The sequence below is a fragment of the Drosophila innubila genome, assembly GCF_004354385.1.
Source record: "Drosophila innubila isolate TH190305 chromosome 3R unlocalized genomic scaffold, UK_Dinn_1.0 2_E_3R, whole genome shotgun sequence".
NCBI lineage: Eukaryota > Metazoa > Arthropoda > Insecta > Diptera > Drosophilidae > Drosophila > Drosophila innubila.
The window spans coordinates 13305930-13325114 of record NW_022995380.1 but is presented as its reverse complement, the minus strand read 5'-3'; the positions used below and the strand labels follow the sequence as shown (position 1 = coordinate 13325114).

Below are 19185 nucleotides of genomic sequence, written 5' to 3'. Positions count from 1 at the left end.
TCCAATTAGACTACGTAAATACGACAAGAGAAGCGAACCCTAAAGAGTTGTCGGCAATTTTCGGTTGTTAACATATACGTGAAGGTACATTTTCCTTTTTTTGCTGGGTTGAATATGATGCAATAAATATTGCGTGTTCACATACGGTGTGAGTAAATAAAACAAAAAAAGAGAAACAAAGAGCAAATGGTACTTGGTAAATGGCAAATGGTAAACAAGCAAGAAGCAATTCAAACACGACGAATACAAAATATGAACCAGCTATCAAAAGAATGATTCAAATCACATGATGGGAATAAGTTTTTTTCCGTCGCACTCGCATCTGCCATTTGTCGCCATAAAAAGGGACATGGACACACGGTGTGTCTACGCAAAGCCTATCCCTGGGTATTCTACTGTTGGCTGATGGAATGAGTACTGACAAGGATTGCATTCACGTGGCGGCATAAAAAAAAAACAAATTCAAATTCACACGCGATTTGCCATGTGGAATCCATAAAAGTGCTTCAAACGATTGGAATTTGGTGTGGGGGAGTCCGACCACTGGGGAATTGAGCTCTCAGTCCTTTCAACTGATTATAAGGCGGTCCGTACTATCAATAGTAAATTTATTCGTGGCACTTCATTCTAGACATACGCACACTCACACCTTTAGATTTCAGGATGTATGTGCCTTATGTAAATTTGTGTATGAATGTGCTTTTCGCACAGCCTTGACCCAGCAATAACTTTTCATTTTTAAGACTCCACTGACAACGAGTATAGACACATTTTTTATGTCTAAGCCCCCAAAAAAGCACAAAATTTACGAGTTGACTTGCAAATTTACTTAAACACGATTCGAATTTCCACAAACATGAAACTTTTCTCTGAATTCTTATGAGTTTAAATCGAAATTTTCACTGTCGCAAAATCTGAAGGTCAAGCAGATCCATAAAGCTGCATTCAACGCGTTAGTAATGGTTCCATCAGCTCTCTGCTGCTATCAGTAATTTTGCATAATTCATGATTTTATTAAAAATTCATAAGTAGCAACAACAGCAGCTAGTACACAAAGAATCAACGCATTATCCTGCACATCCTTCGAAATCTTCCTTGACTGTCAAATGACTGTTGTCAACTAGATGCTTTGTATTCATTTATGCCGTTGCGACTCAAAACAGGCACTCGAACTAAGTGAATGTATACAATTCATGAATATAGTGAGAAGAAGTTGAATGCAACGCAACAGTTCATGCATCAAGAATTGACTCTTTGAAGCACTTACCTAGCAAAAGGGAAAGAACCTATGACAAGAATCATGTATAGCATTGAAAGAACAATTATCAAGCTAATAAATGTTTTTCAGAGCCTTTCAATTGAAGGATTTATTTGAGATGAAGTAAATTAAATTTTTAATTATCTACAAAAAGTTCTGGGACAGTTTCAGAGACGAATATTTGTACAGGTCTTCTATTGAAAGACAAAGGCGAACATTGTTGCTTTATAATCATTTGCTAATTGTTGTAACTAAAACAAAGTTTAACAACTGAAGAGTGAAAGATGATTAAGTGAAGGCAAACAGACAGCTTCCTGTCAAGTTGTAAGGACTACAATTTAAAGTCACGCGAAATCCCTTTCAATGTAGCGCAGCGATTCGCTCGATAGAAGCGGCAAAGCCAAACAAAAAAAAAAAAATAAATAAAAAAATAACAACAACGCAAAAAGGGCAAGAAACACAGTAACAGTAACAACAACAATGTAACTCATAAACCAGGCACGGCGCCAATCAATAAAATGAAAACAACAGCGAAAAATGTGAGCATCAAATATTTGTTGGTCTCTGCCGGAGTTAAGATGTGGAAAATCCCTGAAACAGCCGCCGACCATTAAAAGCAAACGCTGTGTAAAATGGAAGCTGCTGCCGATTCTGCTCAACTGAAATGGTTACACGCCACACGCTCACGCCTCACGCCTCATGCCCCTTGCTCCTTTTGCTCCTCTTGCTCCCCTTGCCACATTTCCCACAAACTTACGCGGCATTGAACGGGATTTGCTTGTAATAAAGACAAACAAATGAAATAATTTCGACTGCAAACAATAAGACATAAATTTATATATATATATATGTATATAGTATATACTTGTATAATAACTAAACAGAAGGATGCGAGGAGCGTGAAATGCCCATAGACAACAGCAGGCTGTCAGACAGGCTATCCACATTACGTATACGCACAGTTGCCTCCATTTTAGGGGCGCCATAATTCACGACACACGGCACTGAGCCGCTGCCAAAATGAAGACATCGGCAACGTAAATTGGTTTAAGCTGACGTCGGGCAAGCGGCAGCACCACTCGCACCACTCGTACCACCACCCGCACCACTGAATGTTTGACCCAATGGCTCTGAGGAAGAAGTATGGGAACAGGAACTAAGCCAACAAACTGGCCCGAAAACCCGACTAAAGACCAGAGCTGTTACTCAAAGGTTATGCCAAATTACGTAAATTTTTGGGGCTCAGCAATAACAACTGGATGAGGAGGGGCTGGTGTGGATGAAACGAGGAAACCGCCCGCCGTCTTCAGATATAAATCATTTAAATTAACAACTTTTGCTTTATTAACACAATTTATTGGCAGCAGTTTGTGCGGCATCACCGCTCAGTTCCTGTCCGAGGTGAGCACGATTCGGCTATAAGATTCCTGCTACCCTCGTCCGTACACCATCATAGAACAGGTGGGTGGGTATTTGCTGTTGTTGTTGTTGTTATGGGCTTTTGTTGCTCGATGATTTGTTATTTGTTAGTGAAACGATAATAGCAACAAATGAGCTTTTATTGTTAAGATGGGCAAACTCTTAAAGCCGCATCCGCAACGAGTTTACGTTATTCGATATAAATTCATGAAGCATAAGCCATTCAATGGGATTTGCATAATTTGTTGTGTTTTCTATCTCAGACGCATTACATTCACTCGGACAGAGGACAGAAAACCATTGAGATAATACCTTATACATGTATATTCCAAGTCAAAAAACAATGCTGATAGAGCACAATTCACATCAAGTATAAGAAGTCCTGAACCTTCAACGACAATAAACTAATTGTGTTTTATAATGTTAAGGTAGAATTCGTGAGATTCCAGACTTCACCTTCCTGGGAACAGATTTATCAGCCATTATTTAATCAAATGCAATTATTTTACAGTCAGAATCATATATGTATACACATAAGCATATGCTATTCAGCCTTGAATCAGCTTGTGTTTGGCACAAACAATTTGAAAAATGGAGGGAGGCATTCCCACTAGAGGTGTGTCGTTAAACATGCCCAACATAGGGGCACGCGCCATTGAAATTGGAAATTGTTTGTAGGGGAGAAAGACAGGGGAAGGATGCCTGCTTTATATAACATGGCAACTAGTCAGCCTCGGAGCCTTCACATTAATCAGCCATTGATATCTGGGATCACAAAAGAATGTTAACAGGCAGCAGGAGGAGCAGTTCCCCTTTTGCCGTCAACCTGTCTCCAGTTGCCTATGGGGCTTATGTGTATATGCGATGCTAAGGAAAATGGAAAGGAAAATATGATTGTTTGCTGCTGCTGCCTTGTGAAATTAAATTTTCTCCTACCGAGCGGCTTTTGATTTTGCATTTAAATTGGCACGTGCCTCACTGGCAAACGGCTGGGTAACCCTCAACGGAACTTGAGTTCAGCTCCTGTTGTTGCTGCAAAATGAAAGAACAACTGACTGTCGCCTAAAGGCTTTTAAAAAGCGCACATTGTATTCGGTTATTTGGCAGTTATTCGATGACATTTTGGGCAGCTTGTAGCACAGTATACCCAGTGCAGGGACTATATGAGACCCAACTGAGAATAGTAGCCTGTATTTGGGCTAAACTTTGCTTAGCACAACAGCTTGAATGTCAAAGCTGTGATAACATTGAGTAATAACAAACCAACAATCGAAGACAACTGCTAATCGATTCAAATTATTATGAGGGATGAAAACATTTATCGATGACTGAAACACATGCATATCGTACAATACACTAAAGGTATAAATGTTTAATATGCGTTGTCAAATGTTTATTATTTTATGTTCTGAATTCGGAATTTGGAAGAACATCTTACAATAATTTAAACTGCATTCTTTTTTACTATATAAAAATCCCAGTAAATACTGTTTCTTTTTGTGCTACTTGAATGCCTACAATCTACGCTCTAAATGCTTTTCGACACCAATTTGCCACTGTTCACATTTGTCGCAAATTTAAGCCACATCAGCTTTAAGCGGAGAGCAGAAACATATTACAATACATGAATCGCTCTACATAATTGAAATAAATCGCCTGACAAACGATGTTGGCCTCAAAGCCAAGTCCAAAAGAAAGAAAGGCAAAATAGCCACCATAAAACCAGGAAAATAAAAATGTATCAAAAAAACCTCTTAACACTAATCATGAGAATGGAACGAAAGAGCAGACGAGAGAAGTGAGATTTCTAAAAGGGACGAGTGTGCAACACTCAACTCAACTATACACTGACCTCCGCCTCAGAGGCTTAAAACAGCTCCAGAACAGTCAATGGACAACTGACTCACACACACACACACACACACTCAAACTCACACTCACTCGTATTGACATTCGCACTCTCACTTCCTATTCCTATTCCGATTTCTACTCCTCTTCCGATTTGACTTCCGTCTTCGCACTGCGGCCTTTATTGTGTTGCCGATTGCTTCAGCTTGTTGTTAACTTTGGCGTTGCGTCACTGGACATCATCGATTTTAGGGGAGGGGAGGGGAGGGGGGTTGGTGGTAAACTGCCGCCTGATATTGAAGCTAAGAGTTTATAAAGCTCTTTCGAAATGTTTTGACAAATGATTTTGTTTGTATTTTTCATTTCATCGAATTTGCCAATGGCCACCAATTGCGGCCAACGGCCATCAGCCAACGGGGCCAACACATAAACAGGCCACGTGCAGGAGGAACTTTGGTGGGACAGAAAGAAGAAGGGAATTAAGTAGTTAGATAACCGAGAAAGTCAGACGCTTGGCAACATTTGACTGACCCCAAAATGTTGTGAGCAGATCATCAACATTGATTTCAACTTGAAGCCGTTCCATCAGCAACTTTCTCATCTTGATAACTGTCAAACTGGCCCAAAAATTGTCCTCAATGGCATTGCGTTTGTCGTTTGGTGAGCTTCTGGCCGCTGACTGTTCCAATTCCTACAACTTAAATAAATTGTATGTCATTACGACTTTCAAGTTGTTGTTGACAACTTTCCAGTTGGGGAGGAGACACATTTATCAAGTGTTTCAGTTCAATTTATATGCAGTCATCAGGCAATGAGGATTTCAGCTTAACATTGACACTATAAAGTTTGTTCTATTTGGCCTATGAAAATGCCTAGTTAAATATATTGAATTTAATACTTACAATGCGCTATGCTATATTTATTTTCTATTTGATTATGATTTATTATTTATATTATTAGTATTTGCATAATTAGTTAAACGTTAGATCCACAACACATTAACTCTTTTCGCTATAACCCAATTAGTAAAAATGTCAGAAAAGTGCATTTTCCACAGACAACTGTGCTCAAATTACCGATGGTTTGCGGCATCACTGAAACCGGCGCCAATATTATCAATTTAAAATAATTATAACAAAAGCAAACATACGCAAATTATGAGATACAAATAAGCTTAAATGCGGGTGAGCATTGGAGAGTCGGGAATCTACCCTGACATACAAATATCATCAAAAGGGTATGACAATTTGAATTGCGCCTTTATCCTTGTCAATCTCAGAATCTTTTGAAGTGGGTGCTGTCAGATCTCTTGATTGAATAGCTTTTGTTACTACAATTTTATATTTATTTCAGAGGCAGGCTCAATGTGAAGAAAGTATACCAAATAAAATTAATTATTAATTTTAAGAACAGTATTTACTCTATTGCAATGCTTTCAAACTTAAGTCTAGGGCATTTCGCTGTCTATCAATAGCAGGTCGAGTCCTTCAATATTTTTGGCCCTGCAGCTCTGTGGAAATGTCACAGGGTCAAATTCTGGCCATGGCGTTTGGTGATTACGACTGCGAGTATTATTTCTGAATGCAAATTGCAAACGCTACGTTAGCATATGGTTTGTCAGCAAACAATTCAAATGAATTTCTACTGTTAAGCATTTCATTTATATTATATTATGTTAATGGTGTGACTGGCCAAACTGAACGATCGACCGTCAATGCAAATTAAATTTGCAATCAGAATTTTTGCCCACACATGTCAGTATGTGGACATGTGTCCGGTTTATCGCTTCACCTACATAAATAATACAAAAAAAAAACCAATATTGGTCAACTTATCAAACAGAGAGATGCAAATCGATGTCTGGCCTAATTGGTTACGAAAATATTATAATCTTCTTAATTAATTTAAAAGTTATTCTGCTCGTATACTTAGTTTATTTACCATTGTATTGAACAGTTTTGTAAAACACATTATTTGCAAAAATTAACTAGAAAGAACGCTGCAGTCCAAAGTTTCTGATTACAAACCCTGTACACAATTTTGATATACTAGAAAAGTTTTATACATAAACACACAAACAACATGTATCAAATTTTGGAAAACACATTTTTTGAAAAACATCTGTGTATTATAATTGATCGAAATGATATTTCTAGGTTAGTTAAGGACGAGGCAGAGTATGTGACATGTCTGTGTTTTCAAAAATGTGCTCGTCCTGCGTTTTGCGAGAAATAAGAGGGAAAGGGTTGGGAATGTATCAGAGAATCATGTCAGAGTTGGTACATCTCTTGATTTCAATGGCGACATATAATTAAAAAAGTTCTTAACATAATATTCGATTAAATTATGCACTACGATATTTGCCCTATAATATTTTCAATTTGATAAAGCCAATATTAAATTAAACCCATTAAGCATTTTATTTGTTTGAATACACATTTAAATAAGTAAATGACAGAAGAATTAAAATTCCATCTTTATTATAAACATAATGAGAGAAATGCAATGCAAAATGAAATTCATTGACCCCAACTGAATAAACGAGAAGCATATTTAAATAATATATGCAAATGATGACCTAGTGCATAGATACAAACACACATACATACATCTGTTAATAAGCATGTATTGAGCACATAATTTGTATTCGGTTTGCTTTTTTGTGGAAATACACGGATTCTATTTAAATGCAGATTTACTTTTGAACGTAAAAGTACATAAGGAATGTGTGTATGAGTATGTATATCTGTTATCTATATACTTGGCTGCAATGAAACAAAATGAATAGTTTCCACACACATACAACTACACAAGTACATACTCGAAACAGTGAACAAATTCTGGAACAAATGCAGCCGGCGGCTGACTTTTCACAGTTTGTCTGATACGTAAACATGAAAATTCGAAAAAATGAAAAATCATGTTCTAAATATAAACAACATTGCTCATGAGAGACAGAGAAAGAGCAACGGAGAGACGGAGAGAGAGCTGACCCAAGAAATACAGAGAGCAATAAAGAGAGTGAAAATGGGAGAAAGAGAGAGAGAGAAATGCATTTGGTTAACCAAATTGAATCATCATTCGCTCGATTTAAATTGATTTTCATATTGTATGCAAGTCAAATGAAATAAAATATGAAAACAATTTATTTTATGCCGAAACAAATAACACACTATTATATAAATTAAAAAAAAATGCGGAAAATTATAGTAATTATCAAAATTATAATCATACAAAAATCTAAAAACTAATGACAATTTTTAGTTTGACTGAAGAAAACTCTTTGATACACTCGAAACTCATTTTAAAATTCTTTTATTTTTTGTGCAAAACATTATTTTATGTTTCCTAAAAATGATCGAGTTTTATGACCGATTAATTCAGTGCAATAAAGCATACAATATTTTCTTAGTAAAGAAAATTGTATACATATAATATATGGTAACAAGTCGATTCATAAAGTGTTCTTGCTTCTTCTGCAAGTGTCTCGTTTGGTAAAATAGAAATTTGTGTAGGTTTTTCAGGCATGTCCAAATGAGATTTGAACGCCAACAGCTGCGGCCACTTTGGAAAATTGAAAAGCGGCAAGTCGCATAGCTTTTCCGACAACTCGGGACGGGACCAGCGATCAGTTCAGTGCGCGAGAGTGCGTCGTCGAGCGAAGAAGCAACCAAGAAAACAGACGGAAAGCGAACAGGCCGGGTAGAAAGCCAACGGGAACTGTGTGTAGCCAAGTGAAAGTGTGCGATTTATTTATAGAGCGTGCATATATAGACACCTATATAAAGCATACACATATAGATTGAATCCACAGATCCACATTGATATAGATACACTTGTACATAGCAGTTGCATAGCAAAAGAACAAAAAAAAAAGAAATAAGAAAAGAGAAAAGAGAAAATGACGGACGTGCCGGAGCCCGTGCGCAAGTGCGCCAATCTGTTGAAGGGCACACGCAGCGATACTGAAAAGTTTGCGGCCCTGTTCATGGTCACGAAGCTGATGAAGGGCAAGGACTGTAATACGGCGGGAAAGAAGCTGCTTTTCGAGGCAATTGGATTTGCATTTCTGCGCAAGCTGCTTGTCTCCAAGGAGTTGCCCAGCGATTGCCCACCGTTGGTGTACAAAAGCGTCGCATTGTCGATACTCACAGGGTTCTGTCAGGAGGAGGAGCTGGCTACGCATAAGGACATCATCGATGCGATACCCACGCTGCTGGAGATTGTCGAGCAGGCGGACGATGAGGATTACGAGGATAACTTGATTGTGGTCAGCGAAGCGTACAGTTGCCTCAAGAGCATTGCCAGCTATGAGCCCGGACAACAGGCTCTTCTGGCCACGGGAGCCATACCCAAAATGTCGCAGATCTATTCGGCCCAGAGTTTCCAAACGGATGAGGCTCTGCACTTGATTGTGCTGCTGGTAAAGAAGTTCGGTGTGATCTCGTGGCCGGAGGATCCCACAGCCTTCCATGCTTTGATCCAGCGCATTGCCCTGGACATGGAGACGGATCACACGGAACGCAAGTACGAACTGTGCCGCATACTCGCAGATATCCTGATCACCTGTCGTCGCGAGATTGTGCTCAACTCGCTAGAAGGTCAGATCTGGCCGGAGAGCTTGTTCAAGGGCTGCGGAGATATACTGAAGGCCAAGATTGGTCCCAAGCAGCGGGATCCGGCATTGCATTTGATTGCCACCACGCTGCAGGTGCTGGGCATGCAGTGGGCCTTCATGGACGAACAGAAGCAGTTCTTCCTCATGCTGCTGCAGCTGGCGGCCATCGAGGTGCGCATGCAGATGGACGAGAAGAAGCTGGAGACAACGTTTAAGCAGGCCGAGTTGCTCACCTGCTGCTTTGTCATACTGGAGCAGTGCATCGAGTATATGGCCACCGATCAGCTGGACCTCGAGCCCAAGGAGAAGCAAACCACCTATACGGCCCTCAAGGGTGCCTTCAACCAGGTGCTGGCCGTGCTGAATCGCGTCAGTCAGGACAAGATACGGGAGAATGGAAACCCACGCGACAAGGCCTTCATTGTGGCCACAGTGCGCATACTGTCCGCCTGGTTGGCCCAGGAGACAACCGCCATGCGGCCGGCCATCTATAAGCTGTTGCCCTTCATGCTCAAGATTGCCAATGAGAGCTTCCATGAGCTGAAGACCTGGCGTGCCGGTCCACGTGAGGGCACTCCGCCTGTGGATATTCTGCGTGTGATGATGCCAGCGTTGTGCCACTTTGCCGTCGAGGATGAGGCTCGTCGTGTGCTCTTCACACACAAGCAGGACGAGGTGCTGCTGGAGGCCATCGAGCTGTACTTCAGCATCGCCCACTGGAAGCGTCCGCCAATTCCCCGGGCGGAGCGTCTGAAGCGCATGAATGAACCCGATCCGGTGCCCACGCCGGAGCAACAGGCAGAGATGAAGGAGGCACGCGGTGCTATTGTTGCCCTCTGCAACACTCTTATGAACTTCACCGTTCTGGAGCCCAAGCGTGCCGAGGATGCACCCACCTTTGCCAATCTGCTGAAGTTTGTGGTCGAGAATCTACCCGAGCTGAAGGATACTCCCGACAATCTAGTTATTCATGGCAATCTGTCTGTGCTGGGCCTGCTGCTGCTGAAGCAACAGTCCAAGAAGGTCAAACAGAACGACTTCTCCATATGCCGTTACATACAGGCAACCATACGCTTCCTGTGGGATGCCTACAACATCGACGAGAGCAACGATCCCACGGCCCTTGTGGTATCCATTGCCTACAAGGGCTTCTGGTCAGACCTCTCCGAGCTCTGGTTCCTGGGCATGCAAACTATGTGCGGTGTCCTGCCGCTGGTGCCATGGCTCTCGGAGTTTGCCCTCGAATCCGGCTGGGCTGAGGGCATTGTGAAGACGCTGAAGAAGGTTAAGATTGGCACACTTCCCGCCAATGTGAAGTCCGCCTACGAGGACTTTCTCTCCCAGCTCGTCGATGTCAATCCCGATGTGGTCGCTGTGCTCAAGAAGGCTGATGCTCTGCGTGTCTGTCGCAATCACCGGATGATGGATCTGGGCAAGAAACTCTTTGGCGATTAAGATCTTCAATAGACGCTAGGATCAAGAATCCTCTTAACTATTTTTGTATGAGCTTTCTTTTTATTCGGTGTATTCCCTCTGTGGGCATTTTGTGTGTGTATGCGTGACGTGATGACGTCAACAACAGAAACGAGTTAGAGAAATTTCTTTTGCTAACCGAAATGGAAATATTTTATATGCACTTTTATGCTAATTTACTAATTTAACAATTTAAACATTTTATAGACGAAAAATAAATACAAATTGAAAAAAGAAAAAAAAATATATAAACCTAAATAAATTTCACTTTCAACCACAGTCGCCAGTTGGTTGTCATTCATTAAAATTTAGATACAGACAACATCCGGATAATGATGCATATATATTTTATATATACATGTTTGTTATATGTGAGTATAAATATTTATTTATACTTATGATACGTTGGATTAGTTCTGTTTTTCAACAAAGAACAACACGTCACGATTTTCTTTTGTGTACACAAAAAGCCATAATAACAAAAATATCAAAAGCATTCTCAGTTTTTCGACTAGAACATACTCTGGGGGATCTAACGAGTGACTTTTTTTCGGCTTTACAACAGTCCTAGACATACCGTGCGTATGCGTAATATGCACATATCAAAAAGCTTGTTAAAACAATGGAAACCGGTAGCGGCAGCAGCAGCTGCACAACCTGCTAAAGCCGTCAATAAATCAGCTATAAATCTTGTAGAATTGCGACAATTCTCGAATGCATGGCCATCGCCAGGCAAATTCTTATCCTCTAGTCCTGTCGGCAGGCTCAGGAAATATTGCACAAAAAGTATTGCTCAATCGTAAGATAACGAACCATTTTCCCCATCCCCAACATCAATAGGATTCCCTTTGCTATGTGCTGCGTGTTTGCTTTTTATTACGATATAATATTTTATTACATACTTTTAGACGTTTGAATATTTGGCCGAGTTCAACCGAGCCCCGACCAAGCGACGACCACGAGCGACCCAAGCCATTGAGCTACCTTTCGATTCACCCTTTTTTTGTCTACCGAAATGTGTAAATTTGTTTTGGGCCTCTGCTGTTTTGTCACGGATAGCTGTATTAGAGAGCTGAATGGGTACAGGGGCAGGTGGGGTGAAGAAGGTGCTCTAAGCGTTGTGGATTTCTGCTATTTGTGCATTTGACAAAGGTAATAAAAAGGACATTTGGCTTTTGGCGCTGACTGCTTGTTGATGCTTAACACAGCTTCTGGCTACAAAATATTTTTCAACATTTTCCATTTTCTTTGTTTGCTTAAATTTGAAATAAAACTCAAATTTCAATTCGAAAGCAGTTTTATTTAAATTAAATTATCTTTAATAAAATAATCTCTACTAAGAGATTTAGTTGAATGCCACACCTAAGTTTCTATTATTCAATAATAAGAGAGATTTGATTTTCTTTATATCATTTTTTGAAATAAATAAATAGCACTAAACTGAACTTAATTTAGCATTGTTAAAGAAAAAAAAAAAAAATTAAAATTTCACAGCACACAAAAGAATTACGTGTACATACGTCTCTTCTAGTACGCCAAGCTAATAGATGATAGTCTATACCTCTTAAGAGAAGTCAACGCTCAGCTTTACCAGACACAGAAATAAAAGGAAAACGGACGCAAAGCTGCAGTTTGCTTCCTAACATTTTGGGTGCACACACACAATAGAGGTCGATTGGCGATTATGTTTCCATGTCCATTAGTCGACTTCAAGTTGCATGCTGCCTGCCCAATATCTGGACAGGCAAAGTAAAAGTTCTGTCATAGACACATATGTCCTCGTCAGTCCCGAATATGATGACTCAGATCAATGACAGTCACTTTGACAGTTGGTAGAACTTGTCGAGTTGCATAAGATTCTGACAATTTGTTTGCAGCGTATAACTTTTTAAGTTAAAAAAGGTATTATTTATGGATGTATTGATTCAATGATTAGGCTAAAGTGTAGAAGAATGTTACTCCTTAGCTGAGACTTCTGGAATTATTTACAACAATAATTATCGCTTACAGTTAGCAAAGTATTTTTAAATTTGTTAATTAAAGGTTTAACGTGTAACTTTTTGCTTTACCTGAGGCAAAACGTGTGTTCAATGCAGCAAATAATCAAGACAGAAAAGCGTCAATAAGCCAAAAAAAAAAAAGGAAAGGAATGAGAAATAAAAAGACAGAAAATAGCATACAACGTTGCTTGCAACGTCGCAACGTCGGTGCTTCACAGACTTAAAAAGCAAGCACTGCAGTGCAACAAGTTGAAGCTATCTTGATTGCAATTAGTAGCCTCCTCATACATTGTTGCTGCATTAATGAAAGACAAACAAAAGAATATCCCTCCGTCTTCTTTGAAGCCATGGCAACATTTAACGTTGTTTTTGTGCGTGGCAAGTAAAGCTGCCACTGCTGCTTCTTCTCATATAATGTATACTGTTGTTGTAGTTGATGGCACTTCATACAACTCGTTGACTGTGTTGTAAATTTCTTGATAAGTTCTTTCAATGGCGGTAATCATTTTATAACAGAAAACTCAACTTAACTCGATTCAACTTAGCTAAGCTGTATGCTTAACTCACGCTTATTCATAGCAAAAGCAATTTAGCTTAAGCAATTTTACGTGTACGCTCAACATTTAATAAAGCAGTTTGTGCATAATAAGAGTCAATGAAGCTTCGTTTTGAATATCTGTTATTCTGTTGCTTAACTATAGTAGTGAATCGTTTGTATAATTCTATTTAATTTGGAGAAAATTACACACATCCCATCAATTTTCAACTGTAAAAGATTATATACCAATAAATAATAATTAAATATGACTATCAAATCAACAAAGCTGCACTTACATTTATTCTTATGACTCTCCAGCACACAAATAAAATCCTATAATGCATAATCAACTGTTTCGAAGTGTATTCAACACTTCTTTCCAAAGGGAAATACACCCTCAAGTTCAGTAGCAGAGTCAATAGAAAGGGATTTCATTTGATTTTGATTGCTAGGATATTCAATTGTCATTGCCACTTGTTGGTTCCCCAGCTGAAGTTGAGACAACCTCCTATCAGTAGCTGCAAAAAGCAATCGCACTAAGTAAAAAAGGGTGAATACAAACAAAAAATGCACGCACGAGTTGACTTCCTTCGATTTCATAGTAGAAATGTGGATCCATGTCATTAAATAAGATGAAATCAAGAATATCCTGTGCGCAAAATTTATATAGAGTGTTGCTTGACTTCTGGACAACATCGCAAATTGTATTTAAATTGGTATTGATATAGCATAAACAAAGAGAATAATTTAGTTCTTAATAAAGATCTTTCATCTTAATAATATGAAGTTAATTAAATTATTAATTGCAGAAGGATTCGTAACACGAAACAGAGATGAGAGAATTCCATAAATTAATCTTGACACTTGACAGCTGCTACTAGCAAATGTTCCTGTCCTATAGTTTAAAGGGTGTTCCTGATTTGTCTTCTCTTGTTTCAAAAAAGTCCATCTTTTTATTTGTCTATTAACTTAGATATCTATTTATTTAAATATCTGAGTTTTTCATAAAATTCAATGCGATGTATAATATTTGTTTTAAGTGACTTAAAATATTAGCGAAGTGTTTAAAAAACAACCTGCGCTAAATCATTTCGCGTCAAAGCGCATTAAAAATGTGCTCATAATAAATAACATAAATAATAAAGGTGGTTAAATTTAACTTGCTTTTATGCAAAGCAGCTTAAGCCAACGTATAACCATGACAATAGTAATGTTAAAGTTATTTTAGACGTAACTGTTAGCCGGACATTTTGAAAATCTTGATTAGTTTTTTTTCAACCATTCTGAAGTGTAATTGAAGTCAAATTCATTATTTGAAATCATTGACAAAAGTAGCCCATTCCTATTTAAATGCCAAAGGCGTTTTGGGCCATTGAGTGAACCCGTTAATTAGGCAGCCTTTGATAAGTGAGTCATGCTGATGATGTACTCTTTGTCTGGCAACTTTTGAAGTTGTTGTACCTGAAAGCAACCTTGGGTAATATTTTGTGTGATCAATGAGCAGGCATGCCAGAAATTTTAATGGCTATCAATTTTGAGCGATTCATTGAACTTGGGTTATCAATTTCAAGCAGCAGTTTTGTTTTTGGTAATTAAATTTGTCATAACGTCCAGATGCCGATAAGTTGTTGTTGTGGTGATAGGAAAAAGATGGGAAGAAAACAGGCGCCTTTTAGAACTGACGCCTAAAAATAGGCAACAATTTTCGAGAAGTACGAGCGAAAAATGTGCTATAAAAGTGTTCACCAACGTATGGCGAACGCTCTCTTAAATTGCGTTTTCTCTTTCGAAAGTAAAAGCTCTTGTAAAAAGCTTGTTGTTGGATTTGCTTTAAACGTTTCTTCGAAGCTTTCAACAATATTTGCCTCGGCCTCTTGCTGGTCGTCGTTAATGATGCGTTAAATTTAAATGGCTATAACAATTAATGATAATTGCCCTTAAAGTTATTGTTAATAATTTTTTGAGCTTTAGAAAGAATTTTAATATTTATTTGTCTGCATTTATCGGCATGAATTTGACTTTTTTTAGGTTTAGGTTCAATCAGTTTTTTTATGAAACTATTTGACTACTAAAATCTGAAGGGAATCAAAATAAAAATTGATTGAATGCTGACGGCAGTTTGCATGCGCACGCTTTAGAATTTTTTTTGACAGATGCAAAAATTTCTATGATTTGAAGCCTACGTGGTGTAAAATTTTGAAAAATGTATAAGTGGTAAATCTATGTTTTATTCTAATTATTACATAAATAGTTGATTAAAATATATAGAAACTTGAACAACACAAGGGGAGACCCTCTGCATACATTTTAATGCAGAATTATTTTTGAGGCCTAGCCCTGATCAAAATAATTATTAGTTGAAAGTTCGTCAAGTTTTGAAAGTTTGAAATTGGTCAAACTTTAGACTTAGTTACTTTATAAGTCAAAATTAATATCCAATTTGCCACAAAAAACCAAGAGTCTCAGAATAAAATGTAAAGTGTTGTTTTTTGCTAATTATGATATAAATGGATTTTAAAAGTAAAAATTTGAGGTTTAAAATTTTTTTAGTTCCAAAGGTTGAGTCTGCGTATTAATCAAAGGGTACTTTTTTTTCACAATCATATTTAAAAGATTTCGGCTGTAAGTTATTATTTTGATATGTCGTTCAATGTACCCTTGAGCTAAGAGTACCCACAAGCCCTGTCCGTCCGTGTACTCTCCATTTAAAAAGTTTACCACTTTTTATTTATTTATCTGATTAAATAAATTGAATTATTTTGGAGTTGCACTTTGCAATGCAAAACTGCACTTGCTTCCATCATGACCTTTGCAATCGAACATAATGGAAACTGTGCCGAGCACCATTCTCAATAACCATTCGTAATTCACTCCAATAAAATGAAAATCAAAAGGAAAATTTGCACTGAATGAAAGGGAGCAAGGAAATGAGGGGAGAGGCTACAAGTTGAATGCAGTCGAAACACGAAGGGCGGGTCGTTCAATGAGTGCACTTGTTGCCATTTACAAAATTGCTTTCATTTTTACGAAAAGTTTGGCTGAACAAGTTGTCGACTACCAACAGGTAAGAAAAACTAATAATTCAGAGAAACAAATTTATTTTGAGTTTACGGTTTTGGATTACAATTTCAAAATCGACTCGCAAAAACAATGCAACAAACTGGCAACTGCCAACACACTCAAAGAGGCAAAGGACTGTGTGCTTCTGGCTAAGGTCCTTTTACTGTAGAGTCCCTTTTACAGCCATTGAATCTTTGCCAACAGCAAAAATTGGTTTATAAAAACCAAAACAAGAAATTAATTTAGTTTGCATTTGCAGTATACGCTGCGTATACGTAACGACATAAATTATCAGAATTCACATACAAATGAAATTCATGCTCGAAACTCTGGCCAAGACTGTCAAACAGAGTCTGCCACTGCCTCCTCAGGCACTGTGTCATAGGTTAGATAATGCTTACAGTGTATTCCACCAAAACACAATAAATATTGCAAGTGGGCGTCACATATAGACCACCCCCTATTTTCCCTCTGTCAGTCCCCCTTCTCACCATCTATCTAGTTGTGTGTTTGTCTGTTTGTTCGCTCAATTGGATAGATATAAAAGCATTTAAACGCTTACAGTTCCCCTCTCCGTTTAAAGCGAATCGAATAAAATAATTTATCCCGCTCGCAATGGCCCCATTTACTCGGCCTTCCAATAGATATATAAATACATATATAAATAATGTGAATGTGCGAGAATATTGAGTTTCCAGTAAGATAATCGACACAAGACAAGGCCTGATTTGAGATTACGCTTCCATCGATGACGTGTTAATGGAGCACGCTTCCTTTGGAAGTATCGCATGCTGACTTGTTACTTTGTTGCTTTAAAACGGCAAGGGGGTAAGGGAATGGGCTACGCCCGTGCGAAAGTGCCAGCCTGCATGTGTAATATTATAAAAGAATAAATAAAATATGCACCAGCACATGCACAAGTATGTGTGTACGTGATTTGACTCATTGTCAAGCAGAGTTGTCAGCATTATCAAATTTCAGTCCTCTCATTAACAAACCAGCTCTTTAATTTAATTCAAATATTTCACCATTTTTTTTCTTGAGTTTTCGTATCGATTGAAATCTTGTTTTTGCTTCAACATTGCTTTTCATTATAATTACTTACTTATTTTTCTTTCATTTTACTTTTCTTTGCTTTACATATTTTCACAATCGAAATTAGCTGACAACCCGTTCTGGCCAATTTCCGTTACATCATTCACCATCCTTTAAGATTTTTATTAATTATTCAACTTTTTTTTTGTTCGCACAAAACAATGCATTTTATCTCGGCACGGCAATGAGAGTCTTACACATTTTATTTCGTACTCTTCCTCTTCGGCTGCTTCTTCCATTTAGCCTTGCCATAAACCCACACGCAGACAATAAGACACTTTAACGCCAACAGACTGACATTTAGAGTGGCCCAGCCAACTGTATTCCAATCACTATGATTTAAATAATTATACGTATTTTTTTATACTTTAAAGATATATTTATATAAATATTCACATAATAGTTTTTAATCACTGATGTATGTAAAAAGGAAATAATATATATTTTTTATATGTTTCATATATGAAAACCGATCGAATTATTATTTTGAATCTTCCTATATGATCATTCCGTTTTGATTTCATTGTCTGATTTTGATTTAATGTCTTTTCTTCTCTTTACTTAATATAATAAATTTAAATTTTCTAAATTCCCACATAGTATAAAATTATTTTTTTTCGATTTTGAACGAGGCTTAGATCGTATATTTTTTTTCTTCCAGCAGTAACCATAGTTTCGGTTCACTCTACAACAGCATTTGTGTATTCCCAATGAACAGTGCATACTTTTGCACTTCCCTTTACATCCCTCTCTTTAGACCTTAACCAGATGCAAGACGGTAGAATGCATGTCAAGTTACGATAGATACGAGTACTACAACTAAATACTTAATTTCGTTGTTTGCTGTTGTCTTTGATTCTTTTAATTTTCCAACAGCAAGGCAGAGAAGGCGGTTGCAACGAGGAAATGAGAAAAACAGGGGTCAAAAGGGCCAGACTATTACAGAAGGGAATGGAACAGAACATAATAAAATAAAATAGAATGCAATTGAATAGAACGAAAGGGAACCACCTCTTGCTGTCTGCGTTGTCTCGCCTCATTTACAGCCTACGCACACTCGTATATACACACTCGAATACACACACACACACACACACATATGGGGGTAACACTTGAGGCTGCCTGGAAGACAGCTGTTATAGAGCACTGTGCTGTGGCAACTGCAGTCTGCTGCAGAGTAAGTCGGTCTTTCAAACGCGGCGGACGCATTAATGCCCCTTTTGGATTGCCACTGGCAAAATCGCTCATACGCCGCGTGGCGCGATCGATTGCGAGCGAATGTTTGATTATATGTTGTTGATGTTGGTGTTGTTTTTTGTAATTTTGATTGAAATATAAATAATCAAACAAACGGGCGCCAAAAAAAATATTGTGAGACGTTCATAATTTCAAATACAAAAATTTTTGACCAAGTGCAGGCCAATTGACGTCGAACGTCGAAAGTAGTGCAGGCCGTCCGGGTAACGTCTCTGTTTCTGTTGTGTAATAAATCAATTTGCGACTTTAATGTTTCAAATCATTTTGCCAACATTTTTAAATGCTTAGGCGAGCACAGCTGAAGGCCATACAGAATTTCCCAAGTGTACCTCTGCGTATGTGTCTGTTGTGTGTCAGAAAATCATTTTTAAATAATAACTGAAAGCCATTTATCTATTTTAACTTATTATATTTATTAACAATTGGTTTAAAGTTACAAAAACTGACAGTTAGCCTTAATTGTTGAAGTGCTTTCATTTGGTGGCTTGCTGCTGGTGCAGTGTTCTCTGAGTCCGGCAATGGAATAATTATGAAAATATATTAAAATATCGTAATGAAAAGAGAAATGACATTTCCAAATACAAGTGCAATGTGCATACAGTCAGACTTGCGGAAAAAA

General features: G+C 38.1%; 1 protein-coding gene across 1 annotated transcript; it reads left to right on the top strand.

Moving 5' to 3' along the window:
- The first annotated feature begins 8116 nt into the window (after positions 1 to 8116).
- On the top strand, positions 8117 to 10843 carry LOC117791312 (neurochondrin homolog). The gene has a single exon (XM_034631027.1). It carries the CDS (start codon positions 8427 to 8429, stop codon positions 10596 to 10598), a length of 2172 nt encoding a protein of 723 aa, XP_034486918.1. The 5' UTR covers positions 8117 to 8426; the 3' UTR covers positions 10599 to 10843.
- The last annotated feature ends 8342 nt before the right edge of the window (positions 10844 to 19185 follow it).

Coding starts and splice junctions, on each gene's coding strand:
- LOC117791312 (XM_034631027.1), top strand. CDS start 8,427: ATGACGGACGTGCCGGAGCCCGTGCGCAAGTGCGCCAATCTGTTGAAG.